The 17,920-nt window shown below is 36.5% G+C and overlaps 1 protein-coding gene across 1 annotated transcript; it reads right to left on the bottom strand.

Annotated features, from left to right (window-relative positions):
* Positions 1–1,176: 1,176 nt before the first annotated feature.
* LOC135652233 (chaperone protein dnaJ 10-like) lies at positions 1,177–15,934 on the bottom strand. The gene is made up of 10 exons (XM_065173040.1): positions 15,798–15,934; positions 15,205–15,310; positions 12,871–12,930; positions 10,493–10,575; positions 10,122–10,287; positions 4,930–5,059; positions 3,190–3,348; positions 2,928–3,094; positions 2,703–2,783; positions 1,177–1,477 (listed from the first exon to the last, which is right to left on the bottom strand). The coding sequence occupies exons 2-10, from the start codon at positions 15,289–15,291 to the stop codon at positions 1,409–1,411; spliced, it is 1,002 nt and encodes a 333-aa protein (XP_065029112.1). The 5' UTR covers positions 15,292–15,310; positions 15,798–15,934; the 3' UTR covers positions 1,177–1,408.
* Positions 15,935–17,920: the final 1,986 nt, after the last annotated feature.

The raw sequence follows: 17,920 nt of genomic DNA on the forward strand, positions 1-17,920 counted from the left end.
TTGCTCTGCATTGACGTTGATGTAGCTGTAGCTCGAAAACTACGTCGGTGTCGACATAGATAGTGGTGGCCGTTCCTTGTCCCCCCCACTCCATCTCATTCCCCTCGAAGTAGCGCCCCGAAATCCCCAAATCCCTCTCCCACCCCATCGCAATTGAGGACGCCTGCTCCCCCTCCCACCCTCGATCCACTCCCACTCACAACTCTCTACTATACGTAAGAAGCACTCCGTTACCTCCTTCAACTCGTTTGCGATCATTCTTGCCCTCTACTCCAATGGTCTCCTGCACGACATTGACGACGTGGACAAGCTCTAGTTAGTGCCCGATGCCACGCCATAGAGTGTGGAGTCCATCGTTGATCGGTTTCGGCTCTTTGACCTATACGACTCCTACAAGGTGGCGTGCTCCATCGTGGATGCCACAGTTCGCCTCCCTCAGACTGCATCGTTGGGTTTCCTTGGTCGCCGACCCAGTCTAGACAACATTTAATACATTTGCGTCAGTGTCGACGTAGTTGTTGAGTAACACCACTTTGCATTCGTGTCGTTGCTGATGTAGATGCCAAGCAGTCCTTTCGTTGCTTGGCAACTGCATCGACATTGACTTAGATGTAGAGCGACAAAAGGGCTACTCAACGAGATGTGGTGCTAGAACTGACGCGACAGTAGGGGGAGCGACAAGAGCTCCGATGACTCTAGCTTCGAATTGAGGCTAAGATCCACCTAATAAGTCAGCGACAAAGCAACCATCATCTTTGTCGTAGATGCCACAACGACCACCATCATTTGCAACGATGCCAACATAAATGTAAAGCCATACAAAGCGATCAATGAAGAGATTGATGGTGCACTCATGGAGGCAAGTGGCTCATGATGAAAGTGGATCTTATCATCGTCAAAGGCAGCCAGACAACTACGTCGACATCGATACCAACTGTACCATCATCCGCCACCAAACGTTAAAATTATTTTTTTATCTTTTTTTTTTTATATTTTCGTCGATAAAACTAATGTCATTAGGATAGAAAATATATAAGGATCGAGACACTAAGGATAGCTGATTACAAATAATTAGTCTAAAATATTCTGAAACTGTACTAAACTGTTGATGACAGAATTTTGATATAGAAACTGAGTAATTATATCTCTGTATTCTTGAAACATTCAACAAGGGAATAAAAATGAAATGCTGAGAAGAGATAAAACTCACGGTACATTACAAATAGGTCACACAAATCCTTTTACAAAAAATATGATTAACTTGAGTAAGAATGACTTGGTAACACCCATCAAACCTCCTCCCAGTCAAAGGAGTAGAGATGAATATACTCCATAATTTATCTTTCTAACATGAGTGTCCTTCACCATCAACATCAACGTGGGAAATATGATACAAGGCTACTACTACTCATGGCACGGCTCCGGTGCCATTCTCCACACGAAGACTGTTCTCTCTTCTATAAATCGCTTTAGCACCCTGCGCAAAAGGAAATATCACATTTAGACGACATGAGCATGATAACTACAACACTCACTGCAATGTTCTGCTCATCTACTTGATCAAATCCATACTGATTATGGGACAGATTCAGAATAGTGAAGTTAATAGATAGAGTGAACTAAGAAGTTTCTTGTAGCATATCTGAACAAGTATCCTGTCACCATGCCATAGTCAAGGCAAATTCTAACAAAGATAACTGCCACAGTCACTGCAACTTCTGCTTAATATTGATTCTAGAGCAGACTTACAAGAGTGAAGTTAATATATTGCATGAAAGGTTTCATGTTAACATATTTGAACAAGTATCCTATCACCATGCCATAAGTAAAAGCAAATTCTAACATAAACTGAATGACCGCAGATGCATATGGAAGACTAATTTGAATGAACAAAATTTAACACAATTTTGCTAATAAAACTTGCAATGTAAGATAAAGCCACTTGAATTTACTGGCTGTTGTGTGACTATGAAAGAAGGGCAATTTCCATAGAGAACTCTCAGGTTTTGGGCTTTTACTTGTCAGCATCCCTTTTCGAAGGGATGATCTTGTCCTATACTGGTCTGTGCCCTCCCTGTCCTCTTCAACTTCCGCCATTCCCGTATCTCCATCTTTCCTGTCAATGCCACCAGCCCCACCCCCAGCCTCCCCCTTTTTCCTCCACTGCTCCGGCCCATTCCCTCTTCTCCTTGTTTGTTGATGATCTTGACATCTCCCTGGGTGACAACCTTTCATCACCTAGAGCTTCCTCTTCGGCCCGTGCCTCCCCCTATGCCAATGATTGACTTCTTCCTTGGGACAATCCCATCGTTGCTGGTGAGGCCAGCGATATCAATGGAGAGGATGAGGTGGATGTAGTGGAAGGCAGAGACAGTAGAGAGGGCATGAGCTAGTTCAGGGGCAAAAATAGTATTATAAAAGGGGGATGTTTCCAGATAAATTATTGAGAAAAGGGTCCTTTTTAGGGCAAATCACCACCTATTAAAGAATGATGTTATAGAAAATATGAAGGTCATAAAAAGCATTAATCATCTAGAGAAAACAAAATTATATGCATGTAAGATATTTATGATTCAAAATACTACTAATTTCCATCTATTACTTTCAGACTCATCAAAATGTAACCATCTAATTGAGCTGTGTCCAGAAAGGCAGAAACCAGCTTGACAAAAATGAGGTTTTCATCTAAATATTTCACTTACTTGAAAAATTGTTCCCAACTTCTTCAATGCTTTTGCACGTAACTTCAACACATCCTTGGAAACACTATTATCTCTCAGAACCTGAACTCAACCCGAAATCTAAATTTAGTTGGTGGAAAATTCTAAATCACAATAAGGATCTTTAAATACATTGTTGACACTGCCATCATAGTAATTCTATGCAATTGAATATGTTGCACAAAGAAATGATGCAGTGGAGCTTACTGCTTGGCAAACATGTAAGAGGGTTGATTCTATGTCGAGCACATTTATCTTCCACAAAGAGTTGAGCATTGCATCCTTTTTCTCTTCAAAGTGCTTCATGATGTCCTCATCTTCACCCACTTCAAGCTTTTGCATCCCTCCCTGAAGCTGTATCAATGCGACTGCACCTAAATTATCATACAATTTAGAGTGTTAAACCAAAGCCTAATGATGAAAGCACACGAAAAAATAGTGAAAATTCACATTAAAGGCAGCTAAATACCTGATGCTGCATTAACTTGTGATTTTATGTGGTGACCCTTATTGCGCACCCACTCAGCTATAAATGGCATGCCCATGTATCTCTTGCTCTTTCCAATCTCTCGTGCAGCTTGTCTGGCATATATATACCCAATAGTGTGGAGCATAGCCTCTCCAAAAGCTGAAAATAAGCGAGGAAAAGGAGCAATTCTCAATGAAATATCATTTACAAGTACAAAAGATGCCTAATATGTATGGAATGAATACAAACGTTAAGACATGCCACACACATTCTGAATAACATACTCTTATCTCAAATATTGTGAGAAATGTACCACATATGCATTATAAGAGAGAGAGAGAGAGAGAGAGAGAGAGAGGTCTTTTGTGAAAGAAAATTATAATGAACAGATTTAATTGTTGGGTGATTGCCTGCCTAAATAGCAGCCTAGAACCTGGGTGATGGATAATGATGCATCTTTGCTGTAATATTTTTATTCTAAATGCTAACCTTGAATCTAGTAAAATGTTAGTGCATTGGGAAAATTAATATTTTAGAGAACTATAGGTGAAGAAACCAGGAACTGTGATAATATTACTATCAGAAGAACAAAAGAAAAAAAAAATCACTTTCTATGATATCAATATTATAATGACTCGAGCCTGATGGGCTAACTAGCCTATCAACTTCATTTGGTCTAAATCACTGACCAAAATGCATAAGCTGAAGTTGATAATAGTACACTCATCAGACCCTTATAAGTCAATCTTAGTCCCGGCCAATTTTAACCCTGATTAGTTGATAGTAGTACACTCATAAGACCCTTATAAGTCAATCTTAATCTTGCCCACTTTCGATGTGGGACTAATCAGGGGTGTTACAATCACCCCCACTTAAAGGCTTGACGTCCTCGTCAAGCCCCAACATAACCCAGATCAGACCCTAGCATAGTGCATGTGAGGCGTAGCCCAGTGGTGGCTCCACGTCGTGACGAGTCCTCTGACTCCGTCTACGGGTAGCCCTTTCCTACTCGAGCCCCCTCACCATGCCCAAATGCTAGGTCGGCTCTGATACCAAATATAATGACTCGAGCCTGATGGGCTAACTAGCCTATCAACTTCGTTTGGTCTAAACCACTAACCAAAATGCTTAAGCTGAAGTTGATAGTAGTACACTCATCAGACCCTTATAAGTCAATCTTAGTCCCACATCAGGCCAATTTTAACCTTGATTAGTTGATAGTAGTACACTCATCAGACCCTTATAAGCCAATCAACCCTAGCATAGTGCATGTGAGGCGTAGCCCAGTGGCTCCACGCCGTGACGAGTCCTTTGACTCCGTCTATGAGTAGCCCTTTCCTACTCGAGCCCTCTCAATCATGCCCAAATGCTAGGTCAGCTCTGATACCAAATGTTATGACCCGGGCCTGATAGGCTAACTGGCCTATCAACTTCGTTTGGTCTAAACCACTGTCCAAAATGCTTAAGCTGAAGTTGATAGTAGTACACTCATCAGACCCTTATAAGCCAATCTTAATCTTGCTCACTTTCGATGTGGGACTAATCAGGGGTGTTACAAATATCTTCGACATGGTTCTTATAATTCTTAATCCCTTCTCTACTTTGCCAGGTTATTTTGCCCCTTCATCTTGGTTAAGTATTTTCTGTTTGCGATACTCTTCCATCTGAATTTTTATGTCACAAGAACAACATGGAAAGAAATGAAACAAATGGGAGGAGAGAAGCTGCCAAGCATTTTACCAGCTTCAGATAGACGACTAGCTTCAGTGTTTGCCCAATTTACAAACTCTTCAATTTGCCCAGAAACATATAGATGCAGGCGATCTTTCAGAATTTCGACTAGTTTCTGTTCCCTTTCTTTCTGTAACTCCTGCACTTGGAGATCAAAAGTTACTGTTGTATATGTCTATAAAATAAGCACAGCTCATTAATAATGGAAGCTACATATGGTGTCTATGACATGACTGTATTTCATGAACATTCTCATATTATTTATACTAGAAAATGTAGAATATTTAATCTTCATTACAAGAGTACTATATGCTTACATGATTTCTGATTCATATTGCTTAGATAAAGAAGCACAAAATGAACACGCCAAGTGTTCATTACGAATAACATGAAAGATGGTGGTACAACATGTGTATCGGTGAAATAATGGTGGTGCAATAACATGAAAGATGGAACTATTAACAAAAGTGTAGCAGTAAATGTTTAACTAACAAACAGCAGCAATACTAATGTGAGAGGGAATCAGATCCAAACAAAAATGAGCTCAGATGAGAAAATTAAAGATTTAAGAATGGCACGAGGTAATAAAATTAGACAGGTTTTTTTGCATGTATTAAGGGGTGTTTCAAGTCAAGCAAAGCTGTAGCTGTTGATACAAGGAAGCTGTTTTAGTTATTCCTTTTACATTGGTGTTTTGCAATTTTGTTTTGTTTTTGATAATTTAACAAAGTTTAAGTCAGTCTGAACTTAAGTCAAGATCAGGAACAAATCATTGCACTAGAGACTCCTTTCTTCTATCGCTTTATATAGCACCCTCTCTTTCTAATATATCTCTGTTTTTCTTTCCCTATTTTCTCATTACTTTTCATATTCTGTTCTTGCTTCTATTAATTCTGCACTGGCTAAGATTAAAAGCAAAATTGTCACGAGGTTGGTTGGTCATTGAAATCCCATGGTATCATTAGCACCAGGGTCTGCAGTACCGAACTATACCGCCCGGTATGGACGGTACGTACCGGTCCGACAGATTGCCGGTATGCGGACCGCCTGTTACCGGTCCGAGTGCACTGTAGCAGTGCTACAGTACTCGGCACACCTGGGTGTACCACTCGGTATATCATACCATACCGGTACCGAACCCAGGTTGAAATACCGGTACGATACGATATTGCGAACCTTGATTAGCACATTGTGTAAATTTAGCCTTAATTTATGATGAGATAAAATTTTTTTTTTTTACTTTAAAACTGGCTTGAGGACCTAATATCAACTAAGTTCAACCTTAAAAGTACAAAGGCTACGTTTGAAAACATATTTGTATTTTTAATTGACAGTTGGAGAACAGAATTTGAGTGAATGTGCAGTTGTAAAATACTTTGAGTGTTTGGTAAACAATAGATAAAAACTGCATTTTAAAAATGTATTGACGTAAGTGTTGTTTGGTAAAATTATATTTCAAAAGTCCATTGAATATTTTGACAAATTTACCCCTCTAATATTTTTAATATTTATCTTAAAATGAATATATATTTTTATTTAAATTAATAATTAAATAAATATATCTATATTCTTATAAAAAATTTGTATAGCCTAAATATATAAAAAATAAAAAATATAATCATATAAATAAATATAAAATAACCCTTAAAAATTAAATATAATTTCATCTTATAGAAATATATATAATGTTAGTTTTTCACTAAATCATTTTGACAATCTTATAATTTTAAATAAAGTCATAGGGTACTTTCATAATTTAAAAAATTATATTAGGTTATTAGCATCCTACAAACGCTGAAATGTTAATGCAATATCCTAAGGTAGTATCAACATTTTAAGTATTTCTAATATAGCATCTAGGCCAAATGCGATTTAAAAAAATTACCAAACACCAATTCACATTTGAAATGTGTATTGAGCCTTCAGTGCACATTTCAAATGTGTTTTCAAATGCACCCTAAGATAAGTGAACTAATATGGAGTTTTGCAGCAATGATATCAATAACGTGAGTATTAATATGAAGTAGTATTATATAGAAATGAAATGCATGATATGGGGAAGACAAGACATCAACACAAACTTTTGACAAGATAGTCTTAGGGACGCTTGAACAGATGTAAAATGGTGGGCTTGATATTAAGAATAACCTTTTGCAGTGTTCACACAAGAACCAGGGAATGGTCATTGAATTTAGCCTTGTAAATAAATAGAGACAATAAATAAAAATAAAATCATATGAATAAAAATTAGTGGAGCAAAAGTCAGACAACAAGAATAAAATGTGATTATACTGATTGAGAAATAGAAACTGAAAAAAATAAATAAGATGAGAGAGAGAGAGGATTAAGGACTTGAAAGAAAATATTTCATTAATTCATCAAACATCATGCCAAAGCTATTTAATCTACATGAGATCTCTATTTGATTAAACTACAGCTCTTTAGTGTCAAATAGTAAGTTTATTTCTGACTAATTTACTACCCTGTTATGCATGAAGCATGGACAAGTACAAGACATGATACTTAAATGCCAACATAAAATTTGGAAAAATTTAGACAATCTATGATCATGATATATAAAACAATCAGAGATATGCATAGCAAGCATTCACAAAACACTTCAAAAGCATGGTTGAGACGTTAAGAAGTTAGTCAAAATTTCAAATTACATACAAGCCTCCAAGCCCAATAATGTTAACGTTTATATTCATATTATGTGAAGTGTCCTACATATATATGATACGTAATACAAGAGTCTCAAAATGTTTTGAAGCAATGATTGAAGAACCACAAAATTTTTCACCAAGTCATCTGGCTTCTAAGTTTGTTGCTTCATATCCACCTCACACTGCCTGGTTACTGGTTTGCCAAGACTTGAGATGTGGGGTTGGGAGAAAAGGAGAGAACACCGGAGGAATCAGGCTAGTGTTGAACATTTCTTTCTGCCAGATTTATTCTTCAATTGTCCCCTTTTACCTTTTCTCTTTTAGGATTTCAGTGGCACCCCTTTTTTCTGACTGCTGATTGTTCCATGTTGGTGTCCATCATCCAACATGGAGAATGGCATGGGGATGACATGCGTTTTGTATTATTTATTCTTCTTTGGCAGAATTGAAAGCTCTTTAGGATTCTCTTAGATAATATTCTAGACCAACGACTATAGAAAGTAACTGGGGGATATTCAACTTTGCACAACTTTACTAGAACAACAGGACTAGACATAACTACAAACAAACACCCAGAAAATGAAAATAATGACCAAACCTCTATTTTAACTTTAGATCTAAGAATGACTTGGTTTTTATAAACCTAATTCTATTGCATCAAATCATATAGTCATCCTTGCAATAATTTAGTACATATTGGACATTGCATAGTGGTGATCAAACTAGTTGAAGAAGAAATTTGATTCTCCATCAGTAAAGTATAGGAATCTAGAAAATCTATATTAAATATAATACAGATAATAGATTCAATTTAGCTTTTGATCACACACATGCCATATCCACTTAATCAGTAACGGGACCTTTGATCACATTCCATAGCATCTTATCACTTTCTCCTAAATTGATAGAATTTTCTACAACCTCAAGACCTTTTAAGTATCTTTCCAGTTGGGATTTTGAATTCAATCCTTAAGAATGGTTCTTCCAAATTTGAATGCCTGAGTTTCTTCTATATTTTTGGCTTTCACCATGTAGTAAAGGTTCTGACCTGTGCTTTGTAGCATAATTAATTTCATCTCATAACATTACCCATCACTTTTATGCCAACTATTTTGTTTGTGAGCAATATCTCACTACACTTTAGACTTGTTAAGAAAATTTCCCAACAGGATCACTCTTTTGTACTAAATGTCAATGAAATCTCACTATAATCTCATGATCCAGAGACCAGACAGTAGGGTCAGGACCAAAAAAAACAAAAACTGCATAACGATAATGTGACGTTAGCCTACCATTAAGTTGTTACCATTGAAAAAAAACTGATTAGATTAGTAGAAAATAAGAAAAGTGGAAACATATAAGAGGTAGAAGATAATACATTAGAAAACAGAGAAAGAGAAGGGAATAAATACTTCCAGCCATAAAAGCTTGTACAAGTTGTGTTCAATCCCAATGGAACACCAACAGCAAATCTAGCTGAATGTGAGTTGCCTGAAACTATGATTCATAAGTTCAAAGGCTGATGCCGTAACAGTTTTACTGAAATGCACTTCAATTTTTTAAAGAAATTTGAGATCTCATAAGTCTCGTAAGTTTTCAAGGATGAAAAAAGGCATCTATAGGACAGATCATCTAGCAGAAATTCTTTAGCAAACAAAAACAAGACAGACTGGAACATAGGTGCCCCAAAAAAAATTTTAAAAAATCTTGGCTCAATTTTGATATGACAGGAACCTATACCCAAATTTGACTAAAACCATACCTAGCCTATCCCTCAGACATCACCTTCGCAGCACAAAAGGTTTCGAATGGTTTGTCTCTGGTAATAGAGGCATGATAGTCGGCACCATTTTCATTAGGAAAAGATTTTAATGATGTTTTAGCATATACTTATAGCTCTCTGGCAGAGAATCTAGTAAAAGCAAGGATCACATAGATATTATGGTTGACTTGATGACATTGTTTCCATGAAAATCCAACAATAGTCCTCAGTCCTCACATACTTATGCAAATTTTTATGAGCATAATCAAATCAGATTTTTGAGGTTAAAAAAATTATGAAAATACTTCGACAAGAAGATTTTATTGAAAACATTTAGAGACATCAGCAATGTAATAAATATTTCTTGGTTTCAACTTTCAATCCTGCAAAATGCCATGAATAAATGATAAAATAATATATGCAAAGAGAATCATAGCACTAGATAAGTCACAAGTTTGTTAGATAAAATGCCAACACTAATCACTCAGGTACTATCTATATCAGTTGGCTGACACAGGATTATAAGATATGGTTCTATAATTATTATACAAAAAGGTCACGGTGCAAAAGAACAGACAGTTGAACAGAACCATGGAGTGTAAGAAATTTTCTTCACAAACTTCACAGCATTAATCTTTATCTTTTTAACATAATAAGTTACAAAAGCTAAATACCATTTAGTTAATAATCAGTAACTATGATCAAGCAGAAAAATAATGAATTCTCACAATTATACCAAAAAAAATGTAACATCTTTTATTATTGTTAGATACCTTAATTTTCTCTTGCACTCTTTGTTTCCGAATTTCTGGAACCTGTGATTCTTCTTCAATTTCTACGGAAGCTATGGTTGCTAAGGCTAGTTGTCCAACATAATCTTCAAAGAAGTCACTTCCAAAAAGCATCCCAAAGACGGTAGCAGGATCTATCATGGAATCCCTGAAAAACAAAAGGTACAGCCACATGAATATAATGACTAAACAATGTTTATTATAATAAATATCAACTCAGGTAAATTAGGGTTGCCTAATTTATTTCTGAGATATATTTTTAATAAATTTGAAACTAGGATCAATTTGCAGACTTGTATTCCACACAGCTACATTGTAGAACAATTTAACATGTTTTTCTTTTATAGACTTACTGGGGAACACCTTCCTTTCCATGCTTATCATATTCTGCACGTTTTGCAGGATCACTCAAGACTTGATAAGCCTCGCCAAGTACCTTTAAATTGAAAATTATAAGAGTCAGTAATAATTTGACAATTCGAGACATACACCTTGGAGATCAATATAATCATATCAATTTTTATTTGCAAACAAGTTTGACTAATTTCTGTTGGACTGAATATTTTGGTGGAAGTTTGCTTTCTTGCCACATTTAACTTATTTATGCTGTTGGGATAATCAACACCACAAGAACAACGTCTGTCGTTTCCCTTTTAGGGTATTCCATGATTGCTAATCATGAGGTTGCATTGTAAGAAAAATGGTAGAGCTGTTCACATGTCACCTAATCTTTCTGGTAATCTAAGCAAGTCCTTGTTTTGCCTAATTTTGGCTTGTGTAACAAACATTGATGAAATGGGCTTCAATGTCATGAAGACAAATCACAGCCTTGGTAGAGCGTTTTCTATAGTTAAAGCTAATGTCATTTGCTTAAACTATCAAACTTGGGGAACTAATAGAGATACAAAATATAGGCATGATTATAAAATAGAGACTATCTTAAATATTTTATCCACGTCAAAAGTCAAGATTACATGCATGCTAAGTAAAAGCCACAATGATAAAACAGTGTGTTGATACATGATAGAGATAGACTCAAGGACACTAATTAGATGTGACTGACAGATATCATATATGCTATTGCTGCTAATTTAATTTAATTACCATATAAAATAACAATGATGAAAAGGTGCTTAAAAAATGTGCAAGCCTTTTAGAAGGCACCAAACAGTCACTACTTCCCGTAATCAAATACTTTTGTAATGTAGCAAATCCTTATTTGAATTCTCTCATGGTAGGATGTTAAATTAGACTATTTTAGTTTAGAAAAAGTAACCTCTTATCAAACTAAATAGCAGCAACAGACAGGATTAATTGGAAATAGTAGCTATATATTGCTTCTAAGTTGGAGAAGCTAGTCAACAAAACCTACAGTTGCATTGCCCTAACAGAGCTCGATGACCAAAAAAAACAAACAAAAATCACATACACAGCCCTTCTAATTTATGAACATTCATCACCATAGGAGATACTTATGCCTCACAGCCCACTTCATTCATGAAGATTGGATGCAATAAGAAAGAAACTCCATTATATGTTTATGCCCCACTAAATAGTGATATAATATTATGTGAAGAAAATATTTGTTTAACTAATTGAATGAGCAATGCTTTTGCAAATGAATGTCTGCTTATGCCAAACTAACAGCCCACTTAACTAAAAGACAATTGTGCTGAATCACTGTGGATGATACGTTTGCAAATGATGTCTTTGTTGATATGTTGAAAATTCAGCTTAACTCAAAAAAACATTTTTTAGAGGTTCACAAGCAAGAAAGAAAAGTTTCTCTAGATGGTAATGAAATATTTCGTTAAGCAGGGTTCTCTAGAAAGAAATATTTTTAGAGGAAGATGGCCCCCAAGAGACAGAGATGCTTCAAAGTGCAACCTTTAGGTTTTACCATTGTCTTTCCCTTAATTTAGTCCTTATGATGAAGAGTGTGCAATATTAGAACTGCAAGTTTTAGTGTATTTCTATGATGTCGATTCTGGAATTTGTAAAAACAAGTATCCAAAGCAAACTAGAAAGTTGTAAGCCCTCATACTTTCATAGATTAATTTGCTATGGAATTGGATGGTTTATTAGGAGGATGGCAAATCAAATAAGTTCCTGCAATGCACCCAAATGGAACATACATAATGTAGTTAATAGTGAACCAATCTCCAAAATACTTCAATGAAAAATCCTATCAATCAACTGGACCAGAACATAGGTTTAAAGCTCATATTTTACTGTTCTAACCAAGGATTGAAATATCGTACCGTAATGGAGTTTTGATGTTCGTTCGGTACGGTACGATACTGTATACCGAGCGGTATACCGCTTGATATATATATATATATATAAGATTATATATATTTATATATAAATATTTTTATAAAAGGCGACGTTGCATCGCCTCGACGACCTCACCGAGAAAGGCGACGCAACGTCGCCTTTTATAAATAAATAAATAAATATATATATATATATATATATATATATTCTGTCCTGTCCGATAACGAACGGTCCGTGTACCGATCAGCTGACGGACCGATATGTACCGCCCGTATCGGACGGTATTGTTCGAAACTACATACCTTGGTTCTAACTAAAGAAACCATATTAAACACAGTTGGCAATAAAGACACTTGCATTTGTCTAATAAGGTATATATTATCTAAAGTATGTAATCAATCAAGACCAATTGCAATTCTAATATGTCTAGGACCATCAAGATAGCATCAAGCACCTGGAAGTTATGAGCGGCTTGTGGATCTCCAAGATTCTTATCTGGGTGCACCACCCGTGCCTACACAAGGAATGGACGAAAATGAGCAAATCTCAAAAATCATATCAATACTCATATTTTGAAATTAATTAAATCAGAGAAAAACAAATATCCAGAGTTTTGGGAAAGATCCAGCAATTCAAAATTTACAATACAAAATATATCTAAGAAAAGTAATCTTAAAGTTAGAATATCCAAATAAAAAGGCATGAAAAATTGTTTTAGCTTATTATGGGGTTACACCATGAATGAGACTCAATATTGAGAGAAGATATCATGATTATATATGTGGGTGACAATTGGACATATTACTATGATCTTTTGATGTTGATCGAAACTTCGGACCTAGGAGCCTCTCAATCCATGCTTCTTGCAGCTTCAAGCATACGACACACCCGTATCCCTTTGAAACCAAAGTTTTCAACAATTTGTCAGTTTGGATATAATGGACAAGGGGCAGATGGAGTATCGTTGCATCATAAGTTGACTCATTATCTGGTTCATATGTTGATCTTGAAAATGTACACGCCTGATCTTTTAAGTACCATTCATTTAAGTTTATTTGAAGCAGAGAATGAATGCAGTACATGGAAGAGAAGGTCAGAATCTTAGAAGGAAAAAGAACAAGTCCTGGGGACTGAGTTACATCTTCTTTTTAAAATGTTATGGACTATGGCGACATCAATCTTCAAAGAAGCAAACAGAGAAGAATAAATTTATTCTAGTAATATCATATGCAAAATTAAAGGGAAAAACGTTTCCTCAAAGGGGAAGACTGTTTGGTGCATCAATTTTTGGCCTTTTATTCTAGAACACACAAGAAATTTATTAGTGCTTATGAGACTAGTACTCAAAATGTAAGTTGCAGACAAATGTGTGATCAGTATTCAAAATAAATATTATTGAAAGTCATTCAGTACATGACTTGTCATCAGCTTTATAAGACTAGCATTCAAAATGAATATTACCTAAAGCCATGCCCAAAATAGCAACACATGGCTAGAACAATATTTGGCTTAGCCATCTAGTGGCACTGCATGTAACATGCCATGCTAGAAAGTCATTAACATGCCCCTGTGTCATGAAATGATGATCCTCATGGCGATCTACACCCTTGTAATTAGAACTGACATTATTCTACAGCTATTGAAAAGCACTAACAGGCATGGTACAAAGGTGCAAACACATATTGTCTCTTACGCAAATGGACCTTAGATTCCTCACTCTAGAAAATTGGAACCAGTTCTAAAATATTACGGGATGAAACAAATAGATATATACTAGACAAATTACCAAGAAAATAAAAACTATAGAAAATAATATGTGTGAAGACCATTCATTATAGATTGGTCAAAATAATCAAAACTAAAGAACAAGTACGGTCAAGTACAGAATGATTGATATTGGGTTTATTCTTCTAGTTCTAGGTAGTCTTACGCAAATGTAGGATGATTCAATAACTATATAAATGAATACAATGCTTATTTACGCTGCTAAAGTGTATCGTGGCCCAATGACCCTTAGTGGCAGATAGGTAAATTGTAGTCTTGGGATAAAAACATAAGATCAATAAAGAACATAATCAGAAAGCCAGTTTTGTTTTACATGTTATGTGATATATGAACAAAAAAGTATCATAAGAAATTAGCAATATTTGATAAGAAAAAAAATATATAACTCAAGAACATATTGAGTGTTTGAAAACAAAAAATACATGGCTAAGAAAAACAGCTTTTTGGGTGATCAAATCAGCACCTATTTCACATACAAGGGGAATAAATCCAGACTAGCATTAGATTAAGAGAACAATCAGAAAGAATTTGCATATTGTAGAGGGCGAAAATAACAATGAAGTTAAAGATAGTTTTTATGGACCTTTTATACTCTTTATATGTAAATAATAATCAAGTAGGAGAAGATTGATGAAAATATAAAAGAAAAATGGAGCTCGGATGAGCAAGAGACAGCTTTTCTTGTTAATTATTTATATTTCTTCTTAGATTGGGCAGAAATAACTTGCAAATCAATTACCAAATTTATAAATAATTGTAGAGTCTTTAGATCAATTTGGTTTGGGAGTGCATCCAGCTAACAAATACTTGAAAAAATACACTTTTAATTATTTGGATCATTGCCAATAACTCAAAGACTCTGAAACCTACATTGTTAGAAGTCCTGTGCGCTGGTCCGTTCATTTCTATTTGTTCAGTAATTTCAGAGAATTATGCTAAGGTAGGAAATCCGTGAACAATCAAAACTATGGATCCATATCTTTCCATGGGCAGTGATTGTCACCTTTAAGTAATAAGCCTTCTTTATCTCAGCAGCAGATGCATCAACACTGACGCCCAGTATATCATAGTACTCGGTGTCTTTCACCATGACCCTGATTTCAACCTACCTGCAACACAAAGTTCAATCAAACAAATAAAAATATTACATAAAAGGACAAAAAGCGAAAGGTCAATCTTTCGAACAAGACATTCGAAGCAAAGTTGAATCTTTCTTCATTTCAAGTCAAATACCAGATAAATCGAAAATAAATCCCATACGCGGATACTAAAATCCAAAAAAAGAAAAAAAAACAGATTTTCTTGAGAAATGACATGTCAACACCAACGCACTAAAGAGAAATGTAATCAAACAGGAAAATTTCCCACTTGAAACAAGCGACACATCAGATCGATAGCCAAACAGCAAGATCGAAAACAAAACGAAGACCGGGTGTTCTTCCGATAAGAAGTAAAATTGCTCTCGTAAAGCTAAAAAGATGGTAAATGAGATCTAGTATTGGATAAATTGTTCTCGAAAACCTGATCAACGAGATCTAGGGTTATCTTGGAGGAAAGGACAAGGCAAAAGATTCGATGAGAAGAACAAGACCGAACCCTTGGTTTTCCGGAGGGAGATCGGGGAAGAGTAACAAGGGAAGGCGTCGGGAAACGGAGGAGCTGCTGCTCCTGCTGAGGCTACAGTGTGATGGGCAAGCAGAGCTTCCACCGCAGAAGAAACGCGTTGACACCCGATTCAGCGTGTCCGATATTATAGATAACGACCGTTATATTCGCCTCGAAGCACTCACATGTGATGTACATAACGGGTCAGGATATGACGGCCGTTACATGGTTGTTGTGACGGTCTTTGTACGACGGGAATCAACGGAATAAGATAACGTGCGGAACTTCTGGATTGCACGTGACCAAAGCACGGGTTTGCTGTCAGGGACCCACTGGCGCAGTCCGAGACTCCGCAGCCACACGTCGATTGCGGACCTTCTCAGTTGCAGCGTGGGACCCGCGCAAATGTCTTCAATTGGTCGGTCCGATTGAGAAATTTTTTTATTAAATTTTTCACAGGAACATCTAATTTTTCTTTAATTATGAAAAGAAAAATTGCATTCATTACTCTTTCAACCTCAACCTATATACTTCGTCCCCATCTATATTTGATATTTCGAGAATATATATATATATATATTTTATTTTAGAAAGATCATGAGCCAGCCTATGGTTCGACTAATCGACCCACTCAGATTTTATTGGATCGATGTCAGGTCTAGTTCTAATACTTTGAAACGAGTCCCTTTTCTTTTGTTGATCCTCGGGTTTGCTTAAGAATTTAAGACAAGCCTCAATCAATATTCGAATTCTGCTTCAGGTTTAGATATTCACTTATTAAGACTTAGGCCTAAACACAGTAAGGTTTATTATGAAGTTGATTTTTATGAAAAAAAGAATAAGAAGAATAGATTAGTTATTCACCCACTAAGTTACACAGTTATTTATTTTTTTATTTTTTATTCGTTATGTAAGTGTGTGTATATAAATATAAATATAAAAAATTATATATATATATATATATATATATATATATATATATATATATGTATGTATGTATATGTTTGTTAATCCTTAGTTAAAACATAAAGTTTCATATAAGAAAATTTTCTTGAGGAAAAGTTTATGATCAATCTGGTGAATTTTGATACAATTATAACCAAATAATTATACAATATATCACTTTGTGTGTAATAATTTGACCAAGTTTTAATAAGATTTGGTGGCCCAATAAATTGACTCACAAGATAGTCCCTACAATATATCACTTCGGGTCGTGGACTCAGGCATCGGGCCAAGAAGAGCGGGTATTGTGCCAAGAATATCGGAGTTGTGGAGTTAACTGGTCGATTGGGCAATAGGCCGTAGGAGAGGACGATGCGCCGAAGAATCGGACGAAGCGTCGAGGGATCAATGACATGTCAGACAACTTGGTTAATTGCTTAGTATTAATTGTCTCGATCGAAGTTTTGTTTTACATATGCAGGATTAACTACGATGGAAGTAAGACATGCAGTAGGAGTTGCGCCGGAGTCAAGACTATGATCACGTTGGGAGTTCGAGAGTTCGACGGAAGTCCGGACGGTCGTCAGAGGTTTTGGGAGAACAAATCCGAGAAGTCCAAGAGCTTGCCAAAAGAAGCTCATCGGAACTCGTCAAGTGAATCGTCGTAAGTCCAGGAGTTTGCCGGGAGTCCGCAGGAGCATCACTGAGGGTTCATCGGATGATCGACGGAAGTTCGCCGGAAGAAGCGAATGATGTACCGGAGCAAGTTGCCATAAATGTCTTAAGAAAAATTGTAGTTAGCACGATGATTAAGTTAGAAATGGAAGGTGATCCCATTAACTTAATCTGGGGTAATTGGGCCCTTGACAAACCCAAATTGGCCCGAATGGATTAGCCCATTCGAACCCAGATTTCTTGGCCAACAGTGGCACCGCCTGGGTCGGCGGTGGCACCGCCCAGGGCTCAGTCTCCGAGCTAGGCTGGGCGGTGCAATTGCCCCTGACAGGCGATGGAATCGCCTGAGCTCGGTCTTCGAGCTCTGCCAAGCGATGCAACCGCCCTAGTCAGGCGGTGGCACCGCCAGGGCTCAGTCTCCGAGCGAGACTAGGCGGTGCAACCACCCCTGTCAGGTGGTGGCACCGCCCAGAGGCTCAGTCTCCAAGCTGCCA

The sequence above is a fragment of the Musa acuminata genome, chromosome BXJ3-11 (genome assembly GCF_036884655.1).
Source record: "Musa acuminata AAA Group cultivar baxijiao chromosome BXJ3-11, Cavendish_Baxijiao_AAA, whole genome shotgun sequence".
Lineage (NCBI taxonomy): Eukaryota > Viridiplantae > Streptophyta > Magnoliopsida > Zingiberales > Musaceae > Musa > Musa acuminata.